Source organism: Antennarius striatus, chromosome 21 (assembly GCF_040054535.1).
Source record: "Antennarius striatus isolate MH-2024 chromosome 21, ASM4005453v1, whole genome shotgun sequence".
Taxonomy (NCBI): domain Eukaryota; kingdom Metazoa; phylum Chordata; class Actinopteri; order Lophiiformes; family Antennariidae; genus Antennarius; species Antennarius striatus.
The window spans coordinates 16,084,022-16,107,129 of NC_090796.1; the positions used below are offsets into that span (position 1 = coordinate 16,084,022).

The window sequence follows — 23,108 nt, forward strand, 5'->3', positions numbered from 1 at the left end:
CCTTAATGTTATATTACTCTGAATTTATTATTTATTTAAGTTACAAACCTTATTTACATAGAAAAAATATGTTTGCTTCTCTGTTCTATCATAAATCCTTTTAATCTGTCAGATTATTAAACCCACAGAACTCCATCAATCAAGGATCAAACTATCAATGAATAAAGAAAAATAACATCAAACACAAGTTAGGACGTTAACTTTGTTCAAAATGTTTTTGTCAAAGTTTAAATGGGCTGAATTACTGCATTGTGGGAAATGTAGTTTTTGGTCAAAGCACACTTTTGATGTATTTATTTTTACACACTGAGCTTCTATGCTCTCATGGGCCACATAAAATAATGTGGAGGGCCACATTTGGACACCCGGGGCCTTGAGTTTGACACATGTGATTTAAACCATCAGGAGATCAGACTTCCCTTCTAAAATTAAATGCTATCAAACATCCTGTGAACTCTTTCGTGCTTCTTTCTCCATTCTGGGTCTCCGGTCTTTTTTCCCCAGAGAGGCATCTCTGAGCCGTCGGTGTTTTTCTGCATCGTGGAGCGTTTGATAAGGACGCCTGATCGTTCATACGTGCATTCCTTCCCGCTGGTTTGTCGGAGGCGGCGGGAGCTTGTGGGTATCAGATCTGGTATGACGGCCCCTCCGTGCGTCATTGATTGATGTGGATCGGTTCGACACCGGCGGGCGGTCCCGGCTGCCCCCGGTATTGATTGCATTCATGCTCAGCAGCTTGAGCGTCTCCTGAGAAGAGCCCCCGCTGTGCTGCTTTGGTTAGCGTGACAGATGGCTAATGGTGTTTAACGCGTCCGTGTGAAGCAAAGGTCACCGACGGAGGCGTGTGTGTTATGACATCATTTGTATCCAGACTGTTTGGAATTAATAAAAGAGAACCTTTTGACTGCCGTCGTGTCTCCTGTAGGCAGTTAACGCGCTTCTTATTAATAAACCTGTTTAACATCTAAAGAGTCTCGTCTTACATCATCACCCCCGCCAGCGCTGAACCTCCTCGGGGACAGATTGACTGCAAACACAGGTATATAATCCCCCCGGTATTATTTAGACGTACCTCATTGTTTCAGAATAGCTCATTTCGGGTGAGATCAAGATTCCTAGAACTCAATCCAAAGGAGAAAGGGGATTAAAACAATCAAAAATCTTCTCCGATTGAATTTGAAGCCCAAATATTAATACTTTGATATCATCACAATGTGGTGAGTCTCAAAAACACTGGATTGGTTTGCGTCTGTGGTTTGGGGTGTATTTAACCTCCCATCCAGTAGGTGGCAGCACTGAAAATTGACATCGACTGAACTGACATCGACTTTAGTGAAATAAACAATATGTTTTTCTCGACTCAAAGAAGACCGTCCTCTGAAACGCGAGTGAAGGAATCAAAACCACGGCATCCTGAAGCGTCTCAGCTGATGCGGGAGTATTATAATTATTAATTTTTCATTCGTTCTTTAGCTTGCAGGTTGTTTCTTCCTCTTGTGAACGTGACTTTTAGGACACGCTTCCATAAATGCCATCTTTCCGGGGCTGAAAATGCAGAGCGCCTGTTTTTGCGGACTCCCTGTGGACGAGGCTTTGTTCCTCCTGCAGCTGAGCTGAGGCTGTGCCAGCCATCAGTGGGTGATCCCACACTGGACGACCTGTCTGCTGGGTCATCCGTGGGCTAAAAGGACGGGATTCCTCGGGAAGACTCTCAAGTAGCCAAGGAGAGTCAAGGAATTCAACCGTCAGCATGTTAGCCGCTCCACTGAACACATATTCTGCCTGAGGGATTTATAAATCCTTACATTTAGAGTCTGTTAGAGTCGTTTTTCAGATGCACAACCAATCCGGGGCTGTTTGTGACCTTTCAGGAGTCCGGTGGGATGTTTTTGTGGATGTTTAATGGAGTTGTCAGTCTCTGATTCTAGCGGCAGAAGCGTTGCCACGTGCAGCAGGACGACCGCCTTTCATCGGCGCTGGCATGGCTTGAAATGGCCTTTTTGTGAGAGCCTGTGTTCCTAAATACGAGATAAAGTCAAAGCCTCGCGGCTCAGATGTCAGCGGACCCCGGGGGCAGCTTCAGATTTCCATGAGTGGCAGTTTCCTGCCACCAAAATCAGGGATTTGGAAGAATTTGCTTCAAAAAGGCGATGCTGAGACAGGAAACCCGGTCCTGGCCGTGTTTTTGTTTTTTTGTTTTTTACACATTTAGAACATGATCATGCTTTTTGCACGTTTCTAAAGTGACGGTTAAAATATCCCCTCCGTCATGTGTGAAAACCACAAACTCTGCCTCTACGCCAGCGACGTAAGATAGAAAGCACACAATAAAGAGGGCTCTGCAAACACCAGGGGAAGCGGCGCTGGACGTAAATACGCCGTTCGATGCACGCTCCGTCTGCAGAGATCACCTCCGGCCCCAGCTGCTGTTGACATAAATAAAAGATGCAAGGCTTGAAAGTGATGATTTAATAAGGAAATGTTTAATCTTTCATTACTTCCTCTGTTTGGAAAGAGTTTCCAGACCACGTCCCGACAAAACCTTCTAATACAAAGCAAACATGAGACTTTTGATTCACATGAAATAGTAAAAGTTTGTTCACGCTTCCAGATGCACGGCTTCACCTCATCGCGGATTTTTAGTAGGTAGTCATGTGATACTGTACGTGCATGCTATTGGCTGACAGCATCCGTGTGTTGAAACACACTTATACAGTCTATCAGAGTGTGGCAAAAGATAATACAGATAGGAGGTGGTTTAATGTCAGTATAAACGTTTAAATTACCGTAAATAATGAAATAAATAGTTTGTTGCTATATCTCGAAATTTCTTTTTTCGCGGTTAGTCTTGAAACGCATTAACCGCGAGTAACGAGGGATCACCGTACACGGAAAACGATTTGAACTGATTCGTGTGCATCTCATAATTGGATTCTTCAATTTGCTCGATCGTCGCTTTTCGTGCACGTTTGAAATCAGGTGACTTCATGTCGGGGTTTTTTTGTTTTTTTTGCTGATATCGTAAAAGTTTAGTCTTTCTGCGTCATCTGGAAACCCTTTGGCATCATTGTGTGCATCTCATAATCGGTTCGTCCGATTTGAAAGCTTTAATGTCATTTTGCTGACATGGAAGCATTTTTTTAAAGCTAATTTTAGGAGCTTAGAATATTAGCACTGAACAAATCCTTTTCTCTGTGGTTTTCTAAACCAGTCCAGTGGATTTTATTGTGAATTATTTATTCTGATAACGAGTCTGTGACATATTTCTATGAGCCTGAATTAGAGCTGGTGTGCTGGAATAATTTTCAGGCCTATCGGTTGCCGTGGGAGCTGCGTCGGATGTCTTGTGAATGTTTTTCGTGATTTTCTGACAGAATCATGTCGGCGTTTCGGAGCCGCGGGTGACTGGAGGCAACCTTTCCTCACATCGTTTCTGATCTCGCCAACCTTCATTGTTTTCTGTTCCGCAGCGCCAACGCCACGCCGGTCTCTCACCGCTGACGGCGTGCCGTCTGTAGAACACGTCAACCTCATGATTATAAATATCCTGAGGAACAGGACCTGAGCGTTTCCTGTCAGAGTCGTCTGTCGTTCTCGAGTCGATGCGCCACCTGACGAATGTGGAGCGCTCTCGACTTGCAGCGGAGAGGATTCTGGGGGAAACTGATTCTGTTGCTGAGCTTCTTCAAATATTTGATGGTAATTACGCCCGCATTAGCGGTCGCAGACGGGACAGGAAGTAATCAGCTGCGTCCTGCTGGGCAGAAAGCTGGGAGATGTTGTCGCACTCTTCAACAGAAGAGAGAAGTGAGAAGAACCGTCAGACGCCGAAACCAAAAAAAACCCCAGAATTGATTCTGTTTTAGTAAAAATTTACGAAGAGTTGTTTGTTTATTGTATGAATGAAATTATAGTTGACGCTACATGCAGACGTGTTCCACTAAATGTGTTCCAACTGAACCTGATCGAAAGTCTGAATCTCAGCAGTAAACAATTGTTCGTTTACGTGACAACGGCGTTTTCGTCGGCTGAAAACACAAAAGTTTAAAAAAGTTTAAACTTTTGAATACACAACCGAACCGTTGCCGTGGAAACACACAAAACTGCTGCTCCAGAAAATGATGCTAACACAGCCTAGCCACCCGTTCTGTTCGTGCATCGCTGAAGCTCACACTGCCACCTACTGGCCTGGCATGCACCCTGCAGCGTTTTGCAGATTCGTGGGTTTTTCCATGATAATAATAATAAAATAATAATAATATGTTGTGTGTTGATTATATACTCATTATTATGAGGAGGGGGGGATTCAGAAAAGGGGTCCCCCCCTCTAAAACTAATGAATGTGTTTCAGCACAACTTTCCTTCTGCTGTTAGATAATTTGACTTCGTTTCTATGGTGACAAGTCTGGATTTTAGCTCATTCTGGTGGTTTGGTTTTGTCTTTATGCAGCAACCAAGGACTGAAGTAAATTTCTGGGCTTTTATTGTTTATTTGTTTTTCATTTCCATGGTAACACATTTAGTTCAGGCTCATTCTGCGAGTGTGATTCGTCTCAGATGTGGGTTTCCAGGGCATCGCTCGCTGGATCTCCCAGTCGAGCGGCGCCTTTTTTTTGTTTAGTTTGGGAATTGAAAGCATTTTTTAAAATCAACTTTTGTTGAACTTTTTTTTTTAATGCATTTAATAGAAAGAACCGACACCACTGCTGAAAGTCATTCCGAGCGTTTATAATGATTGTTTTAAACTTGCTTGCATGTCATAGATTCCTTCCTCCACCTCCTCCTCTTCCTCTGCTGGTATTTTTACAGCATCCTGTTTCTCAGAATACCTTTTTTTTTTTTTTTTTTTTTTTGCTAACCTTCCTGGCATCGTGAACAATATCACTATTTCCTCTCAGCGTAGCGGAAAGCCCTCGTCTGTGGCGATACGGTCGTATCTGTAGAGGCTCTTCCTGCTTGTTTCCAGTCAGAGGGAGGAGAAATCTGGTCCTCCTGGTGAGAAGAGGAGGAAGAGGAGGAGAGGAAGGGCTTTTCTTCCTCCTCGCTCCAGGTTAATTATCATTATCTCCACTTTGACTGCAGATAACGCTAAACGGCTGTTGTATGTAATTGATTCCACTGAATAGAAAAACCTTGATTTTGTTGGTGTTCCTCAATCCCCGGGTCGTTTACGGCGTCGGCCCTTAAACCCAGGCCCACCCGGCTTCTGCCTGAACGCCTAAACCTGTGATTAAGACCTATTATAGAGGGACAAGAAATTAATCATCACCTGTTCTCCGATTGGACGTCGCTTGACGAAGCGGCGAGACTGCGCTAATTGTCTGCGTTCACCCATAACCCCACCCCGGCCCCCATCGACTTTTTACTTTTACTTTTTATTTATTTCACTGTGTTCGAAACGAGTCGACATAATTGAGGGAAATTGGAATTATTATTGTAATTCGTCCAGAAAGACGCCAGGGCCGTGTGTGTGTGTGTGTGTGTGTGTGTGCGAGATTCGCCTGTTTGCAGACGACTCTCCGCTTTACCCACCAAACGGATGCCATTAAACCGAGGAGAAATGACAGGAAATGAGGCCGGCGAGAGGCGGGGAATGTTTCTGTGGGACAATTACATCCTGGAAAAAAGATTTTATTTGCGTTTGAAGATCGATAGGTAGATATATACTTTGGGGGATATATACTGGTAGGGGGTATTCTCCTCGTCTGGATGTCAGGAAGCGCTTTCTTTCCACAGCAAAGTTATCTTTTCGTTCGATATGAGAGTTTTTCTCTTGACTGGGATTTCTTTGTGGGGGGGGTGGGGTGGGGAGGGTGCAACCACCCCCCCCCCCTTTCCTCCGTTCTCATCTGAGCGTAATGATATGTTATACACGGTGTGGATTAGTTGAGGTTATTAGCGAGGAACAAAGTGTAGAATTACAATCAGGCCGACGTTCAAACCAGCCTGCTGATAATTGCTGGGGGGGGGGGGGGGGGCAGAGGCTAAGTGGAGGGGTCTGTCATCCCCATTCCTCGCTCGCATCCTATGATGATGATGATGATGATGAGTTTGCACAAGGAGTTTTGTGTGCTAATGAGCCCCCCCCCCCCCCCCCCCCCCCAAATGACGGCGCCGAATAATTTGCACGCCGGTCTTGCGGGGATAAACGTCCGCTTCCTGTTCCTGGTTCCTCGTTTTGCTCACAAACACACGTTTATGGGTAATCAGGGGTGACGTTTGCCCCCCCCCCCCCCCCCACACACACACACACACACACACACACACACACACACACACACACACACTAAGAATCTTTTTCGCGTTGAGGTGATAAACTGTCGTATTTGATGGTCGTCATGGACCCGGCGTCCACCCCAGGGTGTCGTTTCCGGTCACTCGAGCCTCCCGTTTTTGGCGGCCCCGGTCGCCACGGCAACCATCACACCGGTTTACCCGGGTTTCTGCCCTTATTGCCTCTTCGGGGGCTGCTCTTCATCAGACGTGTCGCCTTGATGGCTCAATTATCCAGCCTGACGACCCCTTCCATCGCCGACACGGGCGTCAGCACTAATTATACCCCCCCCCCCCCCGACCCCCCAGCCCCCCCCCCCGCTGTCGTTTCAGTCTTAATTGCTGGCTCTTTATTCTAATCCTAACCCAGCTGCACCCAATCACAAATCCAGATAATCTGCTGGTGTCGTTTTCACTCGATTCTTTGGTTTTTTGTGAGGATCTATAAAAAGAACAAATCTGCTCCAGAACACGTTAACCGCTTACGTTTGTGCAATTATTTACGTATTTTCAACCTTATTCGAACAAATTTCTCTTTCCTGTTACCCCAGGATCTTCTTCTACTTATTATTCCTCATTTTCTCTTCCTGTTTTTATTCTTTTCTACCGTTTTCTGAGTGTTAACTCTTCCACTTCTTCTCGTTCAGTATCAAACGGAATCACCTTTTTTTCACGACTGAAAACGGTTTCCGTCCGTCTGATTGGCTCGTGAGCCGACAGCAGGTGTCCCGTGAGAAAAAGGTCGCCTTGATGCCCCCACATCGGCATGCTGGGAAGGCTCCGGCGCCGGAGGGCGAGGGCCGTCTTTAATTAAGCCATCATTCACCTCTGGAAGAACCACATGCGTTGGACGTGGACACACACACACACACACACACACACACACACACACACACACACACACACATCTACACATACATATATGTCATTTCAGCCCGAGGCAGGGGGGGCACCCTCCCAACACGGCTCTGCCACGCTGTCAGCATGTATGTGTGTGTGTGTGTGTGTATGTGTGTGTGTGTGTGTGTGTGTGTGTGTGTGTGTGTGTGTGTGTGTGTGTGTGTGTGTGTGTCAAAGACAGTTGTTGGTCACGGCTGGTTTGACGCCGACATGCAGCTCGTCGCTCTGCCAACAAGAGAACAAGCGTCGCCAGTCAGTCCCAACCTCGCCACACACACACGTGTGTGTGTGTGTGTGTGTGTGTGTGTGTGTGTGTGTGTGTGTGTGTGTGTGTGAATAAACTGCTCTGTGTCAGGAGAGCTGACCTTCCAGAGTCGCAGACGCCTTCATTGACTTGTCGCTTTTTTTATTCGCTGCGTCTCGTTTCTGTTGTTTCTGCTTCCTGTTTGCTCCTGAGCCCCCGTCTGGGGGGGGGGGGGGGTGTCAAATATGCAGTCATGTGACCTCGTGGCTTCACCTGTATTCATTGATTCCTGGTGCGTTTGGCTCGTCTGATCGGGTCTAAACGAATCAGAAACACCCCGATATCCAATTTACTGTTCTGGTCTCCGTCTTTTTATTCTGAGCAAATCTGCTCTCCGCCGGCGTGGTTGTTGATTCGGCGTTATTGCTTTCCTTCCAGTTGGGGGGGGGGGCACTCTGTTGATATCGCAGCTGGGACACCCCCCCCTGACCATCGCCATGTCACATTGTGTGTGTGTGTGTGTGTGTGTGTGTGTGGGTGGATGTGTGATGCCTCTGCTATGCCTGGCTTACAATTAACGCCACAAGGGAGGGAAACACTTTATTGCCCCCCCCCCCAGTAATATCTCCTCTGGTCTCCCTCCAGCTATCTATAACTACGACGCCCGGGGAGAGGAGGAGCTGTCGCTGCAGATCGGAGACACGGTGCACATTCTGGAGACATATGAAGGTGAGAACGGGGGCCGCCACTGCTGGGGGGGGTGGAGGGGGTGGGGGGTGGGGCATCAGAACCAACACCCGTTATTCCCCCGTCATCGCCGGCCCCTCTTTTGCTCCCTCAAACGTTTCTGGACACCCCCGGAAACACGTGTGGCGTATTCCAGCAAACGCATTCTGATTAGAAGGTCATTTTCATGATCTTTCGTTGAACGTGTGTGTGTGTGTGTGTGTGTGTGTGTGTGTGTGTGTGTGTGTGTGTGTGTGTGTGTGTGTGTGTGTGTGTGTGTGTGTGTGTGTGTGTGTGTGTGTGTGTGTGTGTGTGTGTCCCCCACTTCATCAGGTTGGTACAGAGGGCATCGGCTGAGGAGGAAGTCCAGGAAGGTGAGAGTTCAATTCCAGCTTTTAGAAACGGACGTTTCCACCTTTGACCTCCCGTTTTCATCTGGTCTTCTTCTTCTAGGGAATCTTCCCTGCGTGTTACGTCCACCTGAAGGACGCCACGGTGGAGGGCAGCGGGTGGGTCCATTCACACCTGATGCAAAACAACCCCCCACCAAACTTCCTGTTTGGAGTCAATCTGACGTCTTTGCGTGACGCCGGTCGCTAAATGTTTGTGTTAAAGAGCAGGGATCTGATAAACGCTGCGTTTGAGTGCCGTTCGTTCACGCCGGCGCCGCTTCCGTTGTTATCTGGCTGGAGTTAACGGTCCGTTCAGGGTCGCCTCGTAAACGGTGGAATTTACACCGCTGTCGCACCTAGGAGCTTTTCATTTTTTCAGAAACCAACAATGCGCTTCATAATCCAAAGAATTTTATAATCCAAAGAATTTTATAATCCAAAGAATTTTATAATCCAATGCACTTTATAATCCAATGCACTTTATAATCCAATGCACTTTATAATCCAATGCACTCTATAATCCAATGTGCTTTATAATCCAACGCACTTTATAATCCAGTGCGTTTTATATATGAAAAGGATTTGAAACAGGCCATTCGTTGAAGGTGCGCCTTATAATCCAGCGCGCCTTATAGTGGGGAAAATACTGTAATTGGGCAAATTGGTTTATTAAAATTTGTTTAGAGTTCTCTGTGTTTGTTTTTCTGGTCTGGCCCAAATACCGAAGTTTTGAAATAAGTGAAAAAACACTTAATCTGACACAGGCAAAAGGAGACGGTCATCCCCACCGAACTGCCCCTGGTGCAGGAGGTCACCACCACGCTACGGGAGTGGGCCACCATATGGAGGGACTTATACGTGGTAATGGTTTCAGCTCTGCTTCCTTTGATTTGCGATCAATCGGCATCAAATCGTCCGACGAGGCTAAAAGAGTTAGCTTTTTAAAAAATGTATTTTTGCTTCTCCGTCTGTTCCTGACAGGGTGACAAGCGCGAGATGTTCAACTCCGTCCGGGACATGATCTACGACCTGATCGAGTGGCGTTCACAGATCTTGTCCGGCACGCTCCCGCAGGACGAGCTCAGCGAGCTGAAGCAGAAAGTCACCTCCAAGATCGACTACGGCAACAAGTGAGGATCAGAGAGTCGGACTGATCCGTCTCTGTCCCCTGGTGTCTGTTGGGAGAATGGCTTTTTGTCGGAACGGGTCGGCGGTGTGGCTCAATAGGAGGCGACAGGTCATCACTTAGCGCTAAGACGACCTGGAGGGATTCAGCTTCAGCAAACCCGACTGTGTATCATCAGGAAACGACTCAGTCAGCTGGAAAATGAAATATGGAACTTCACTCTGACTCTGTGGTGAAAACATAATCCTTTTGGCAGCTGGAGACTCAATCCCACTCATCACCTTTGTCCCGTTTGCCTCCAAGGTACTTGGATCTGGATCTGGTGGTCCGGGATAAAGAAGGAAACATCCTGGATCCGGACCTCACCAGCACCATCAGTCTGTTCCGAGCTCACGAAGCGGCTTCCAAACAGATCGACGACCGGATTCAAGAGGAGAAGGTAAAGCGGAAGACATCAAAGCTACGTGGAAATAATAAACTGAAATATCTCAAATATTTGACGGAATTGTGCAAAATTGGATGAAAGAAGGATGAAACAGGAAACAGGAAGTGGAGTTCTGTCCAGGATGGACGTTAGCATGTTTTGAGGTCTTTGTTGTTTATGCATAGCCAATCAGAGAGTGTCCAGGTCAACATCATGAATATTAACGACGTAGTGCGGTCTTGTTTTTTGAAGGGCGTCCAGTTTATCCTGCGGATCGGTCCAACGTTTATCGCAGAGCAAATACTCTATCGGGGTTTTTATTCCATTTTGGGGTTGAATCCCGTGTTTCGAACCCCGTTTTGATGCCACGCCTCTCGTTTCAGTCCCAGAAGCAGAATATCGATCTGAGCAGGCAGGCCAAGTTCGCCTCCACCCCGGCGTTCGCGCTCTTCGTCACGCTGAAGAACGTGGTGTGTAAGATCGGCGAGGACGCCGAGGTGCTGATGTCGCTCTACGACCCGGTGGAGTCCAAGTTCATCAGGTAAACATTAATGATGTCTGAGAAATAAACAAATAAACAACATTTCAAACCTTTGTTACGCCCTCTGCTGGCGAAAAAGTGCATCGCCATTCATTTTTTTATTTCCACAGATTTGAGTTCTCGCATATTTATATTGATTTTTAACCGTTTTGTGACGAAAATGGTAGCAAAAATCGCAAACTTTCGGTGATCCCATGTCTTTTGCATTAAAAAAAAAAGAATTAAAGTTGCTGAATTTGCTGACTCGTCAGTTTTCCTTCCCTTCCCACAGCGAGAACTACCTGGTGAAATGGTCCAGTTCAGGTCTGGTGAAGGACATCGACCAGCTTCACAACCTGCGGGCTGTCTTCACGGTGAGTGTGGTCACACGCGTGTGTGTGTGTGTGTGTGTGTGTGTTTCCTGTGACCGGCTGTTTATTCAGCCGTGTTATAAGGCGTGTGGGAGCCTGTTTACACAGCCTGTGTTTGCTCGGCGCTCAGAAACAGAAGCCGGCTGCATGTATTTACCGAGGCAGTCACCTCTGTCTAATGGGGGGCCTAATGGAGGTCAGAGTTGGGGGGGGGGTGGGTCGCCGCCCACAAGAAATGAAGATGCTAGATGTCGCCGTGGCGTTACATGATGCAGAATTTGACAGGAAGCAGATGGAGCTGCAGGTGTAGGATTGATGGGGCGGGACAGGAAGTAGCCGTCCATTACCCGTGTGGCTGCTTCCTGTGAGTTATTGATGGTTAATTTATCTGCAGGTCATTGAACGCTTTCCGTTTCTCCTCAGGATCTGGGCAGCGAGGACCTGAAGCGGGAGAAGATCAGCTTCGTGTGTCAGATCGTCAGGGTGGGGCGCATGGAGCTGCGGGACAACAACACCCGGAGGCTGACGTCGGGCCTGAGGAGACCGTTCGGCGTGGCGGTCATGGACGTCACCGACATCATCACGGGAAAAATGGACGACGAAGACAAGCAGCACTTTATTCCGTTCCAACCGTAAGTGACGACTTCCTGTTCAGCTCAGGATCGCTAAACGGCGCCGCCGGAGACTCATCCGTTGCGTTTCAAACTTCTTTTTTTAAAGTCCTTGACACCTGATTAGCGGGGTTTTTTTTAAGGACCCCCCCCCCCACACCCCCCTTCCATCGTCATTCCCAGCTGACTCAATTAAAGCAATCTCATTAACCGCTGCCGTTCCTGCAGAAGCCGGTACGCAGCCAGAGTAACCTTTTCTTTAACGTGATTTTCCTGCATAATGCTTCCGTTTCTGGCAGTTCGGCGGGCGGAATCGTCTCACTTAACGGTTTTACCTGCCAGAATAAATCATCTAAATTAGAGCCCCCCGGCGTTAAAGAAGAAGAAGAGGTTATTTATGTCGTTGAGTGCGAATATTGGCCGACAAATTTTAATGGACAGAAGTTTTTTTTCTTGGCGGGGGGGGGGAGAGCACTTCACTTCCACGGAGCAGTTTTGGATGTGTTTTCAAGGCCAGGATGTGAAGGAGCCGTTCACGGGGGGGGGGGGGGGGGGTTGATGGAGTGATCTCATTTGGATGGACTCCTGGAAACGACTCCCCACAAATGGAAGGAAATCTTCTTTCAGACCAGCTTTTATTTTTCCGCTCACGTCCCAGAATCTGGAAAAACCTGCATTCAGGTGATCCGTTCAGGGGTACAAGTTGGAATTTTTTTTTTTTTTTTTTTCCCCGATAGAAGAAGACGGATCAAGAGATGCCGGAACTTTTTTGATGCTTCGCACGGATCGGTTTTTGGATGTCCTAGAGATGCTGAGATTCTTCCTCCTTCCTGACTCCTCCTCCTCCTCAAAACGCTCTGTTTTTTATCGATTCGGTATAAAACGAGTAAAACGAGAAACATATCGAGAAGATCCGATAATTAGAGTCGGGGAAATGTAAAAAAAAAAAAGTAAAGATCACTGATTTCTCTGTGTTTCTTCCATCACCCGTCCCGCCCCTTTACTAACTGCTAACAAGTGTTGGCGTCACGCTTCTCCCCTCCTCACTCCCATCACTTTGTGGCTCTCCTGTCCCGCTCCTCTTCCTCCTCTTCTTCCTCCTCCTCATCCTCCACCTGTGCGGTGTTTTGCCCGTCGTGTTCGCACTGCAGGCTAGCGTTGGATGACGCCATTCGCCACAAGCACCTCAACATCTCCCGTTTATCTCCCAGGGTGGCAGGGGAGAGCGACTTCCTCCAGACGGTCATCAACAAGGTGATCACCGCCAAAGAGGTCAATCACAAGGGTCAAGGTACGGCCAGCACACATTCAAAGTCAGGGAACTTCATTTAAATCGATGACGAGACGCTCAAAGCTGAGGACGGAAAGGAAATGTGTGAAATATGTGACAGGAAGTACATCCTCAGGACCTTGAAAGTGCTTGAATTTCACCTTGAAAACCTGTCATTGAGTGGTTAATGATTGTCTGTTTTATTTATTTGTTATTACTGTTATTATTTTATTTATATTTTACACTTTTTGCATTACACATATATTACATTTATCTATTATTTTATTTATTTTTTTATATTTTGTGTTTTTATATTACATATATATTATATTTATCTATTATTTTATTTATTACATATATTTATTATTTTATTTTATCGTTTTTTTTTATTTTTTACATTTTATACTTTTTAAATATTTTTATTTTTTTATATTTAAATCTATAAATGAAGGGTTTTTTTTGCCTAAACTTTCAGTATCTTACTTTTCTAAAAAAAAAAAAATCTAAATCTTACATCCGTTCGTGCGAATGACACGACTTTCCATCATGCTAACAAGAACATCAGTCCTCTGTAAACCACTACCCCTGCTACGAATAGATGCTTAGTCACCATGGCAACAGTATCCAGGTAATCAGCTGTTAATTAAACCGGTTGAATCCCCCTGCAACGGCTGGATGTTGTTGTCTGGGATTCGCCGTTCGCCGTCTGAGGGATTCTGGGAGCGACGCGATGATGTCACTGCCTCAGAAAAATGTCAGGCCTCTACTGGGCGCCGGTCGGGGTAACGCCGCTCCCAGCACGGCTGCCCCCCTCTCCCCCTCAATCGTTCTTTACTCATTAACCGTCCCACCCCAGGTCTGTGGGTGACCCTGAAGCTGCTTCCTGGAGACATCCATCAGATCAGGAAGGACTTCCCCCACCTGGTGGACCGGTCCACCGCCGTGGCCCGAAAGATGGGCTTCCCTGAGATCATCATGCCAGGTGGGCTTCCGGAAAGACGCGTTTTCACGTTTTATCGCCTTTCAGGAAGTGTTTTGAATTCAAGTTCAGCTGGCTGAGGCATGCTGGGAACATGAGTTCTTCGTGTCGTCCAGCAGCGCCATCATAAAAAAAAAAATCTTGATCAGAATCAAATAAATAAATATGTTGTCGGTTTGGTTCAGTAGAAGAACGCCGCAAGGCCGCTTTTATTTTGAAACTCCAGATTCAGTTATGGACTTCCTTTGACCTCCATCGGCACCAGGATGAATCCGTAACGACTTTTTATTCCTTTGAATGTAGTTTTAAAAACACGACTGCGATTGATGAATTGAAACACGACTGATTGGTTATTGATGGACGAAAAGTCTTGAAGTCTACTTCCTGTTTCCTGCAGGCGACGTGAGGAACGACATCTACGTGACGCTGGTTCAGGGCGACTTCGACAAGGGGAGCAAGACCAAACCCAAGAACGTGGAGGTCATCATGTCCGTTTACGACGAGGACGGCAAGAAGCTGGAGGTACATCCGGGGGGGGGGGGCGGCTGAACGCTGACGTCCAATAGGAAGCTCCGATCCAATCGGACGCCTGGATCCGCCCACGGAGGGGGGGGAGGAGGGGTGTTTGTCCTTCACGTCCTGATTCCCACCTTGCCGTTGAAGCCACGCGTCGACCCGCCTCTAATCTCCCTCACAAAGCCGTTGTTTCGTCTCCACGGCGACTCGCTCTGATGTTGATGACCTTGTTCTGCAGACGCCTCCAGTTAACGGGGGGTTAACTCGACGGTTTGTTAGCATCGTCTACGCCGCGACGCGCAGATGATTACATTTCTCCGCGTCTCGTTGCCGACGGAAAACGAGAACACGCAAAACTGTTCCGTCCTCCGGTTTGACTTCCTGTCTGTTGTCGGCGGAGAGACGCCGCGCCTGCTAATCCGTTTGAAGCCTCTCTGCTCTATTCATCGGAGCGTATAAATAGGCCGCCGCGCCGCCGCTCGGCGCACGCCGTTTACAATCTCGAAAGAACACGACGCTGACAACGTGACATCGATCTCGCTTGTAATCTTGTCGGGGTCGTAACGTCGCCGTCGCCTCGCCACTTCTGACAGGAGATGCTTCATCTGTTCATTCCCTCGGTTGACTCCTCCCACCCTTTTCCTTTGTTTCCTGGGCTCTGATTGGCTGGAGGGACAGGAAGTTTACCAGATGATTGGGTTCGCCTCTTCTTAAGCCGTTCGGTAAAGGAAACTGTATTTCTCCCGTGTTGCCCCGCCCATCGGCGCCTTCCTTCAATCCTTTAAATCATTGTGGCGCGAGCTGATCATGTGACCGTAAACGGCCTTCTGGGAAACCCCCCCCCTCGCCCCCCCAGCCTCCACTTCCTGCTCTCGTCCTGCCTCATCCATCACCTGCAGTCACGCCCCGTCCTCTTCCTCCCCAAAATCTGGGATGAATCCTGCCCCCCCCTCTTCAGTTAAGGGTTAGAGCCAGCACCTGCACCCCCCCAGAACCACCACCTCCCTCCACACAAGTCCGCTCAGCGTTGCCGGGGGAGACGGGGACTGTTATTCCTCATAATTGCCGGTTGTCAGAAGCCATTAGCGCCGGTGTGTTTTAGCGGCGGGCCGTGGAGTCAGCTGGGGGGGGGGGGTGATAGAAAACAAGACCCGCTTCCCATCTGCTGCCACTCCATCCCCCCCCGCCCATTCCTGGACCCACATGCAACCCCCAGACTGGTGGAAACTCTGGGCGCCCACCAGGAAGAACCCATTAACGCTGGTCTGCATCCCTGCACCTGGCTTTCCCTCGCATCACCGGGGTGGGGGTGACGGTGAGGTGGGGGGAGTGGGGGGGGGGAGTCCAGCCCCACCTTAAATAATTCATCACTCATTTATTTTCTATTTCCCACCATGCTGTCATGAGATTGCCTGGCGTTCTGGAACGGGGTGCACCCTGACTTTTAAAGGCCGATCTTTTTTCCACCCCTCCTGCATGCTAATCTGTGTGTGTGTGTGTGTGTGTGTGTGTGTGTGTGTGTGTGTGTGTGTGTGTGTGTGTGTGTGTGTTCCACCTCTTCATCTAGAACGTGATCTTCCCTGGGGCAGGAGATGAGGGCATAAACGAGTACAAGTCTGTCATCTACTACCAAGTGAAGCAGCCCCGCTGGTTCGAAACTATAAAGGTACCCCCCCCCATCAACCCCCCATCACCCCCCCCATACCTACTCTGTAATGCAGAGTCATATTTTAGTCATCGTTCTCCACCTGGGCTGCAGCGCCGCCCTTTGACCCCCCCCTGCACCCCCCTGTATCCATTATTCATGGGGGTGGCGGTCTTCATCAGCGGCAGGAGGATGAAGGCTGAGACGGTGATGAATGGAGCCGATCACACAATCAATAGAACGTATAGGAAACCTATTGATCCATGAGAACCAACACGCAGATCCTCCACGGGGAAAAATCACTCAAATTCAATTCAGATTAAAAAAAACCCAAAACTTTATTAGTCCCCCGGGGGGGTAACTGAAAGCGCATAGAGCAAACAAAGTGTAAACATAAACGATGTAAACGTAAAAAATTAATAATTGTATAAATATAAATATAAATACAATATTTATGTTAAATAATAAAAATGTATTCAGTTCAAAATTTAGTTTAGTACAGTAACCGAATTAATTTAGATCCTAATTTGTTCATAATTATTATTAGTTATTGAGGTAGTTAATTAGTTTAGTTTATTTGAAGGGAACAAAGCAGTTTCTTAAAACACATGACTACACGTGGTTAAAGCCACGATTACCCAGAAGGCTAGTTTTCATCTGTAGTCCCCCCCGGGCCGTGGTGTGTAAAAAGCAGTAAAATAGTAAAATATGATATAGTAAAAATATACATATTCAAACACTTTACTATTAAAACTGAAGCGGTTAGTTAGTTGGTTCAGAAGCTAGTTAGTTTAAAACCTAACCAGGTTTAGTTTGAGGGTTTTTAAACCTACTCATCTCTAAATTTGCACCACGGGTTGTTGATTCCTGTTTTCAGGGGTCAAGTTCCCCCCCAGATCAGAAATCTGCTTAAAGTTTGAGATGGAAGAATCTGTTTTTACATATAAATTTGATGTTTTCTGCCCCCCCCCTGCCCCCCCCCCCAGGTGGCCATCCCCATCGAAGACGTGAACCGGAGCCACTTACGATTCACCTTCCGCCACCGCTCCTCGCAGGACTGTGAGTGTGATGATGATGATGAACGCTGGGGGGGTGGGGGGGGGCAGAGGTGTGATGGAATGGGTGTGTGTGTGTGTGTGTGTGTGTGTGTGTGTGTCTTGTGTACTTCCTGTGTGCTGCGGCGCCCCCACCTAGTTGCATCAGAGGGTCTAAAAAAAAAAGATCCAGCAGTTCCGTCCTGAAGGTGACTCTGTTTCCCTCCCCAGGGATGTGAGCCCCCCCCCCCCCCCCCGGTGGCATCCTTACAGTTGTTTCCCCCCTCCTTCCATTTGTCAGCAGCCAGGCTGCAGGCAGCGACCAATGAGGAGGATTTATGCAGATGGAGGCGGAGATACTTTGATGAATCACCCCCCCCCCCCCTCCGTACCCCCACCCCCGTAAATTTTAGCTTGTTGATCCGCAATGATGATATATGGACCCCCCCTCAGCTTGGTTACAGAACAAAGTCATAACTCTTTGGCTTGTTTACACAGAGCTTTCCCTCTGCAGACACACACACACACACACACACACACACACACACACACACACACACACAAACACACACACACGCACACACACACACACACACACAGACACACAGACACGCACACGCACGCACACACACACACACACACACACACGCACACGCACGCACACACACACACACACACACACACACACTCACACAGACACACACACACACAAACACACACACACACACACACACATACAGACACACACACACACACACATACAGACACACACACACACACACAGACACACAAACACACAGACACACACACACACAAACACACACACAGACACACACACACTGATCACAGCTGCAACCCAGAGTCTGGTGTTTATTCACACGCTGTGTGTGTGTGTGTGTGTGTGTGTGTGTGTGTGTGTGTGTGTGTCTGTGTGTGTGTGTGTGTGTGTGTGTGTGTCTGTGTGTGTGTGTGTGTGTGTGTGTGTGTGTGTTTACAGAAGATTCTTCTCAACCGCCACAAATGGGGGCGGGGTTTAAATTTAATCCCGCCCTCTTCCATGAGCTAATCAAATTTTCTTTTCACTTTTAAATATTCAAATATTTCAACCTGCAGGAATGAATTCATTAAAGGTCCTCCTCCTCCTCCTCCTCCTCCTCCTCCTCCTCCTCCTCCCACTCCTCCTCCTCCTCCTCCTCTTCCTCCTCCTCCTCCTCCTCCTCCTCCTCCCACTCCTCCTCCTCCTCCTCCTCTTCCTCCTCCTCTTCCTCTTCCTCCTCCTCCTCTTCCTCCTCTTCCTCCTCTTCCTCTTCCTCCTCTTCCTCCTCCTCTTCCTCTTCCTCTTCCTCCTCCTCCTCCTCCTCCTCCTCCCACTCCTCCTCCTCCTCCTCCTCTTCCTCCTCCTCTTCCTCTTCCTCCTCCTCCTCTTCCTCCTCCTCCTCCTCTTCCTCTTCCTCCTCTTCCTCCTCCTCTTCCTCTTCCTCCTCTTCTTCCTCCTCTTCCTCCTCCTCCTCTTCCTCCTCCTCTTCCTCCTCCTCCTCCTCCTCCTCCTCCTCCTCTTCCTCCTGCAGCCAGAGACAAGTCGGAGAAGATCTTCGCCCTGTCGTTCGTGAAGCTGATGCGATACGACGGGACGACTCTGAGGGACGGGGAGCACGACCTGCTGGTCTACAAGGTAATCAGGAAACATCCCATAATGCAGTTCACTCTCGGTAATGCAGCCCTCTCCTCTGGTCACATGACCAGAACTGCCTCGATAGCAATAACTGCCTTCTATCAGGGCAGTGTATTTTATAACCCCCCCATAGTGAAATTAAATTACTTCCCTAGTCCAGCCCCCCCCACCCCCACCATCCCATAATGATAACGGCGTCGTTTTCTGTTAATTAAAAAGTTCAAAGAAGTCCTCCAGCTGGATTCTGTGTGGTGAAGAGTTTGGATGCTAGAAGAAATAAATGAAGACGGCTGCTGACCCCCCCACCTCTCTCCTCCCCCCCCCCCCCCAGGCGGAGGCCAAGCGTCTGGAGGACTCCTCCGTCTACCTGAACCTTCCTGCCACCAAGCTGGAGCTGGAGGAGAAGGGCTACCCCACCACCGGGAAGAGCTTCCAGAACCTGGGCAGCGGCACCATCAGCAAGGACTCCTTCCAGATCTCCACCCTGGTCTGCTCCACCAAGCTCACGCAGAACGGTAGGGGGGGGGGCGGGGGCGGAGGTGTGGGGGGGGGGCATGCTAACCAAGGCGGCGCTGGCAGCAGCTCATCCATCCTCCTCACGTTCAGCTCAGGAATAGATTTTTCGCCTATTTTTTTCCGCCTTGGAGGTCGACGCCGGCTCTGATGCACATACATCACTTAAAGTGGGGCGGGCAGACGCTCGCCATCCGTCACTCACCCCCACCCCCCCCACCCCACCCAGATCTTTATCTATCCGTTTATCGGACGGCGGTCCTCGCCGGCGGGCGTCCCTTCATCTGTTTCTCTTGCTAACCTACTTCCTGTCCCCTCCTGTCCGTCAGTATATTTCAGTCCATCCCTGTTGTGTTTACTGCTGCCAGTCTGGCAGGGTGCCCCCCCCCCCAGCCCCCCAGGGATGGTGCTGAGAAGATCTACACTTATTTAGCTAAGGAACCCCCCACCCCCACCCCAGACAGACTCGTGTCGAAGCCGCCCCTGACGTTCTGCTCAGATCCTCAACACAACCGTCTTTTTTTTCCGATCGGCTATTTTAATTGGAGCGTTATTTTTTTGGGGGGGGGGGGCTGGAAAGCGGAGGGACAGCCGCACCACAGGCTTACAGATTTTGAAATGAATTGTTTTTGCCCGAAGCGACACCCCCACTTTAAAAGAAAAAGGGAGTTCGTCGTGTCCGTGTGTTTTTTATTCATGGAAATGTGAGAATGGCTTTAAATAAAAGCAGCGGCGCGCTGGAAGGGAGAGCTGGGAGTGAGGCGTTTAGGCAGAACGGATGTTGTGTGTGTGTGTGTGTGTGTGTGTGTGTGTGTGTGTGTGTGTGTGTGTGTGTGTGGTTTCGGCGCTCGCTAAAAAAAAAAATAATCCTTTTATAAATAAACCCTCTTCTGGAGCTAAATAGGATTTAATCCTCTTTTCAGGAATAGTTAATAAAATAAGGCTGGAGAACATCGGCGACTGGTTTTGGTGTTTGTTTGGGGTTTTTTTTACAGTTGAGCGTCTGCCAAGGAGGAGATGTGTGAGTTTGTGTCTTAGAATGATGGGAAAAAAAAAAAATTAAAGTTGTGGATGGGTTTATCCCTGGGTGATGTTGTCGGTTCAGTCCTCCGACCAGCAGGGGGAGCCAAAATCGAAGAACTTCCATAAAATTCACGAAGAAGAAGGGGAAACTTCAAGCCGCTTTTGGCGGGGGTTTTCTCCTCCTGAATGATGTCGATTTATTTATGTTAAATTCATCTTTATAATGTAAAAAAATAATTTAAAATTTCACATAAGATTAAGATTTAAAAAAAAACTGTTTTAGGAAAACTAAAACAGTTTTTCTGGAGGCAGAAACATTAAAAAACCCCGAAATAGAACAAAAACCGACACGTTACCGTCAAATTTGTTCACGCCGCTGTGATGTTGCCCGTGGCAACCGACCAGCTTCCTGTTGGCGGTGCGTTTAAGGTCCTTTTTCGTGTTACACGACATAAATTAGAAGCCGATCTTGATCGGATGACATTGGGAATCAGCTCGTCGCCGTGCCACCACCTGGTGTGACCTCGTGTTAAATCCTCGCCGTCTCACACCTGCATGGGGGAGGGAGAGAGGGGGCGGAAAAAAAGCAGCTTTTTTCCTTGTTGCCCTCCTCGGTGTGACCCAGATAACTCCCACCGTACCCGTCCATAAAGCCTCGGTAATGAGGTCACTGCGGTGGAAAAGTTGCTGTCAAAGTGCTGCTGCGGTTCAGAATGTTGTTGTGTGTTACAGTAATGCCCCCACAGGGGGCAGTTAGGCTCACTCTGCTGCGTAAGTTGTCATTTTAATACCCTTTACGTGTTTCCGTACTCCTCTTTTGCTGGGCGGGCGGTGACGTCAGCAAGCATCTTCCGATCTGATTGGCCGTACGGTTATCAGCGTTTTAAACGCGGAGGAGCGCTTCTTTTGTCTACCTGGTGACCCGGCGGGGACATGATGAGGAGATCTGATCCAAAAACGCCTTGAATCCTGCATTTCTTTGAAATTAGCAGTTTAAAAATGTCAATTCAGCCTCTTAGAAATTAAACCACATCCTACGCGTCCGTCTAGCTCTGCTAAATAAACATCGCCCCCTGCTGGTCCGGATACTTGCAGCGGGAAAATATTGACTTTTAAGAAATAAAGGAATAAGAGACTCCCTGAATGCGTGGGACCTTTCCGACCCTCCACGTTTCCCTCGACGTCCCTCAAGAAGTATTTTGCATAAAAAAATTGAGCGACTAAACTTTAAAACCGCTGCGAGAATCAACATCTTAGCTGAGCTGCTCCCGTCTGCGGCCGCATTCATATTCCCCTCAGCATCACTGCTGCTCACAAGTCATTTTTCTCCAACAGTAACCCAGCAAAGGCAGGGATGTGGGAGGGGGAGAGGGGGGGGTAAAGGCACTTGAATGGCCCTTGCAAGACGCTGCCACATGACACCTCATCCCTGATCCCCCACATCCAAGATGAAACACTCTTTTTAATGAAGCTGGATTTATGCGGCCGGCCTCCCGGCGCTGGGAGCTGGTGTGAAGTGGCTGCTGGCTCGTCTGCGGGTGTTTGCGCTAAATGAAGGCTGTGGAGGGTAGGGGGGGGGCTCTAATGACGGCAGAGCTGGAAGGAGACCCAGGCATCGGCGGGTGGATGCATTAACACACACACACGCGAAATAAAAAGGTGTGACATAAGGTTCACGCCGTCTGCAGGTGGCGTGTAAAAGCAGACACCGACACACGGTCAGGGGTACGACTGAATGTGTCAGGCGTGATGGGATTTAATCCAGCGTTCAGGGGTTCACCATTCAGGCGATGATGTAATCTGTCACTGTAAAGACAGTTTTAGAAGAGGATGACGACAGGAAGGGAAGGATTTGAACCCAGCGCCGCGCCGTCCCTGGCTACCTCAGCATGATGGGAGTCACAAATTTTGTGACTCGGAGAAATTATTAAAGCAGTGAGCGGCGTTCGGTGTGTAATCCGGCCTCCTCGCCGTGAGATAACCCCGATGACATTCCCCCGGCTTTGACGGCGCCGCTTCAGACACGTGTTCCGGGAGCGGCGCAGCGCTCTTATTTTTGATGTTAACATGAGGAACCTGCGAATCCACCTTTTTCAAATCCACCTTAATAAATCGACGCCGCGTGTCTTTTGATAATCCGCCGGCGGCGCTCCGAGGTTTGCAGTTTGATAAATCAAATCACGACTCGTCCTCCCGTGGTTAAAATAATTTAACGTGATTAAAGCCAGAGATCTTTTTTCCACCACGTCGGGGGAAATTAATCGACGGACTTGTTTTTTTTTTATCTCGCCGTGAACCCGACGCCCTCGCCGTCATCCCTCCGGCGTCGGCCTGGACTTCCTCCTTCACCGCCTTCCTCTTTGTCTTCCCAGTCGACCTTCTGGGCCTGCTGAAGTGGCGCTCCAACATCAGCCTCCTGCAGCAGAACCTCCGCCAGCTGATGAAAGTGGACGGAGGCGAGGTCGTCAAGGTCAGAGGGGTCAAACGCCGATCGTACCGACAGATTAGAAACAGGAAGCGTCCGTGTGATGGATGCAGATTCTCCTGTGAATCCAGGATTTAATATTCCATTTTGATTTGTCTTATTGCTTCATGTCCCCCCCCCCTTTGAACATAAATCCACCAACCTGCAACTTTAATGTCAGCAGCTAGAGAATCCTCCATCTGTCGTCTTTTCTCAATATTTCTCGATGCATGCATTGAAAGTTTTATTTTCTTCTCTTCCTGCCGTGACGTGATGCGCATCTGTCATTCCAGTTCCTGCAAGACACCCTGGATGCTCTGTTCAACATCATGATGGAGAACTCTGACATTGACACGTTTGATACGCTGGTGTTCGACGCCTTGGTGAGCAAAGAGGCCGACGTGA

General features: G+C 48.5%; 1 protein-coding gene across 1 annotated transcript in view; it reads left to right on the forward strand.

Annotated features, from left to right (window-relative positions):
- Positions 1-23,108, forward strand: part of dock1 (dedicator of cytokinesis 1) — a 102,482-nt gene that overhangs the window by 7,409 nt on the left and 71,965 nt on the right. The window contains exons 2-19 of the mRNA XM_068305794.1: positions 8,063-8,146; positions 8,477-8,517; positions 8,597-8,652; positions 9,300-9,396; positions 9,517-9,665; positions 9,965-10,100; positions 10,469-10,626; positions 10,898-10,979; positions 11,400-11,608; positions 12,799-12,878; positions 13,714-13,839; positions 14,234-14,358; positions 15,920-16,018; positions 16,984-17,056; positions 18,600-18,703; positions 19,035-19,218; positions 22,612-22,709; positions 22,997-23,086. Of these exons, the coding sequence (XP_068161895.1) occupies positions 8,063-8,146; positions 8,477-8,517; positions 8,597-8,652; positions 9,300-9,396; positions 9,517-9,665; positions 9,965-10,100; positions 10,469-10,626; positions 10,898-10,979; positions 11,400-11,608; positions 12,799-12,878; positions 13,714-13,839; positions 14,234-14,358; positions 15,920-16,018; positions 16,984-17,056; positions 18,600-18,703; positions 19,035-19,218; positions 22,612-22,709; positions 22,997-23,086 (1,991 nt within the window). The remainder of the gene's footprint in view (positions 1-8,062; positions 8,147-8,476; positions 8,518-8,596; positions 8,653-9,299; positions 9,397-9,516; positions 9,666-9,964; positions 10,101-10,468; positions 10,627-10,897; positions 10,980-11,399; positions 11,609-12,798; positions 12,879-13,713; positions 13,840-14,233; positions 14,359-15,919; positions 16,019-16,983; positions 17,057-18,599; positions 18,704-19,034; positions 19,219-22,611; positions 22,710-22,996; positions 23,087-23,108) is intronic.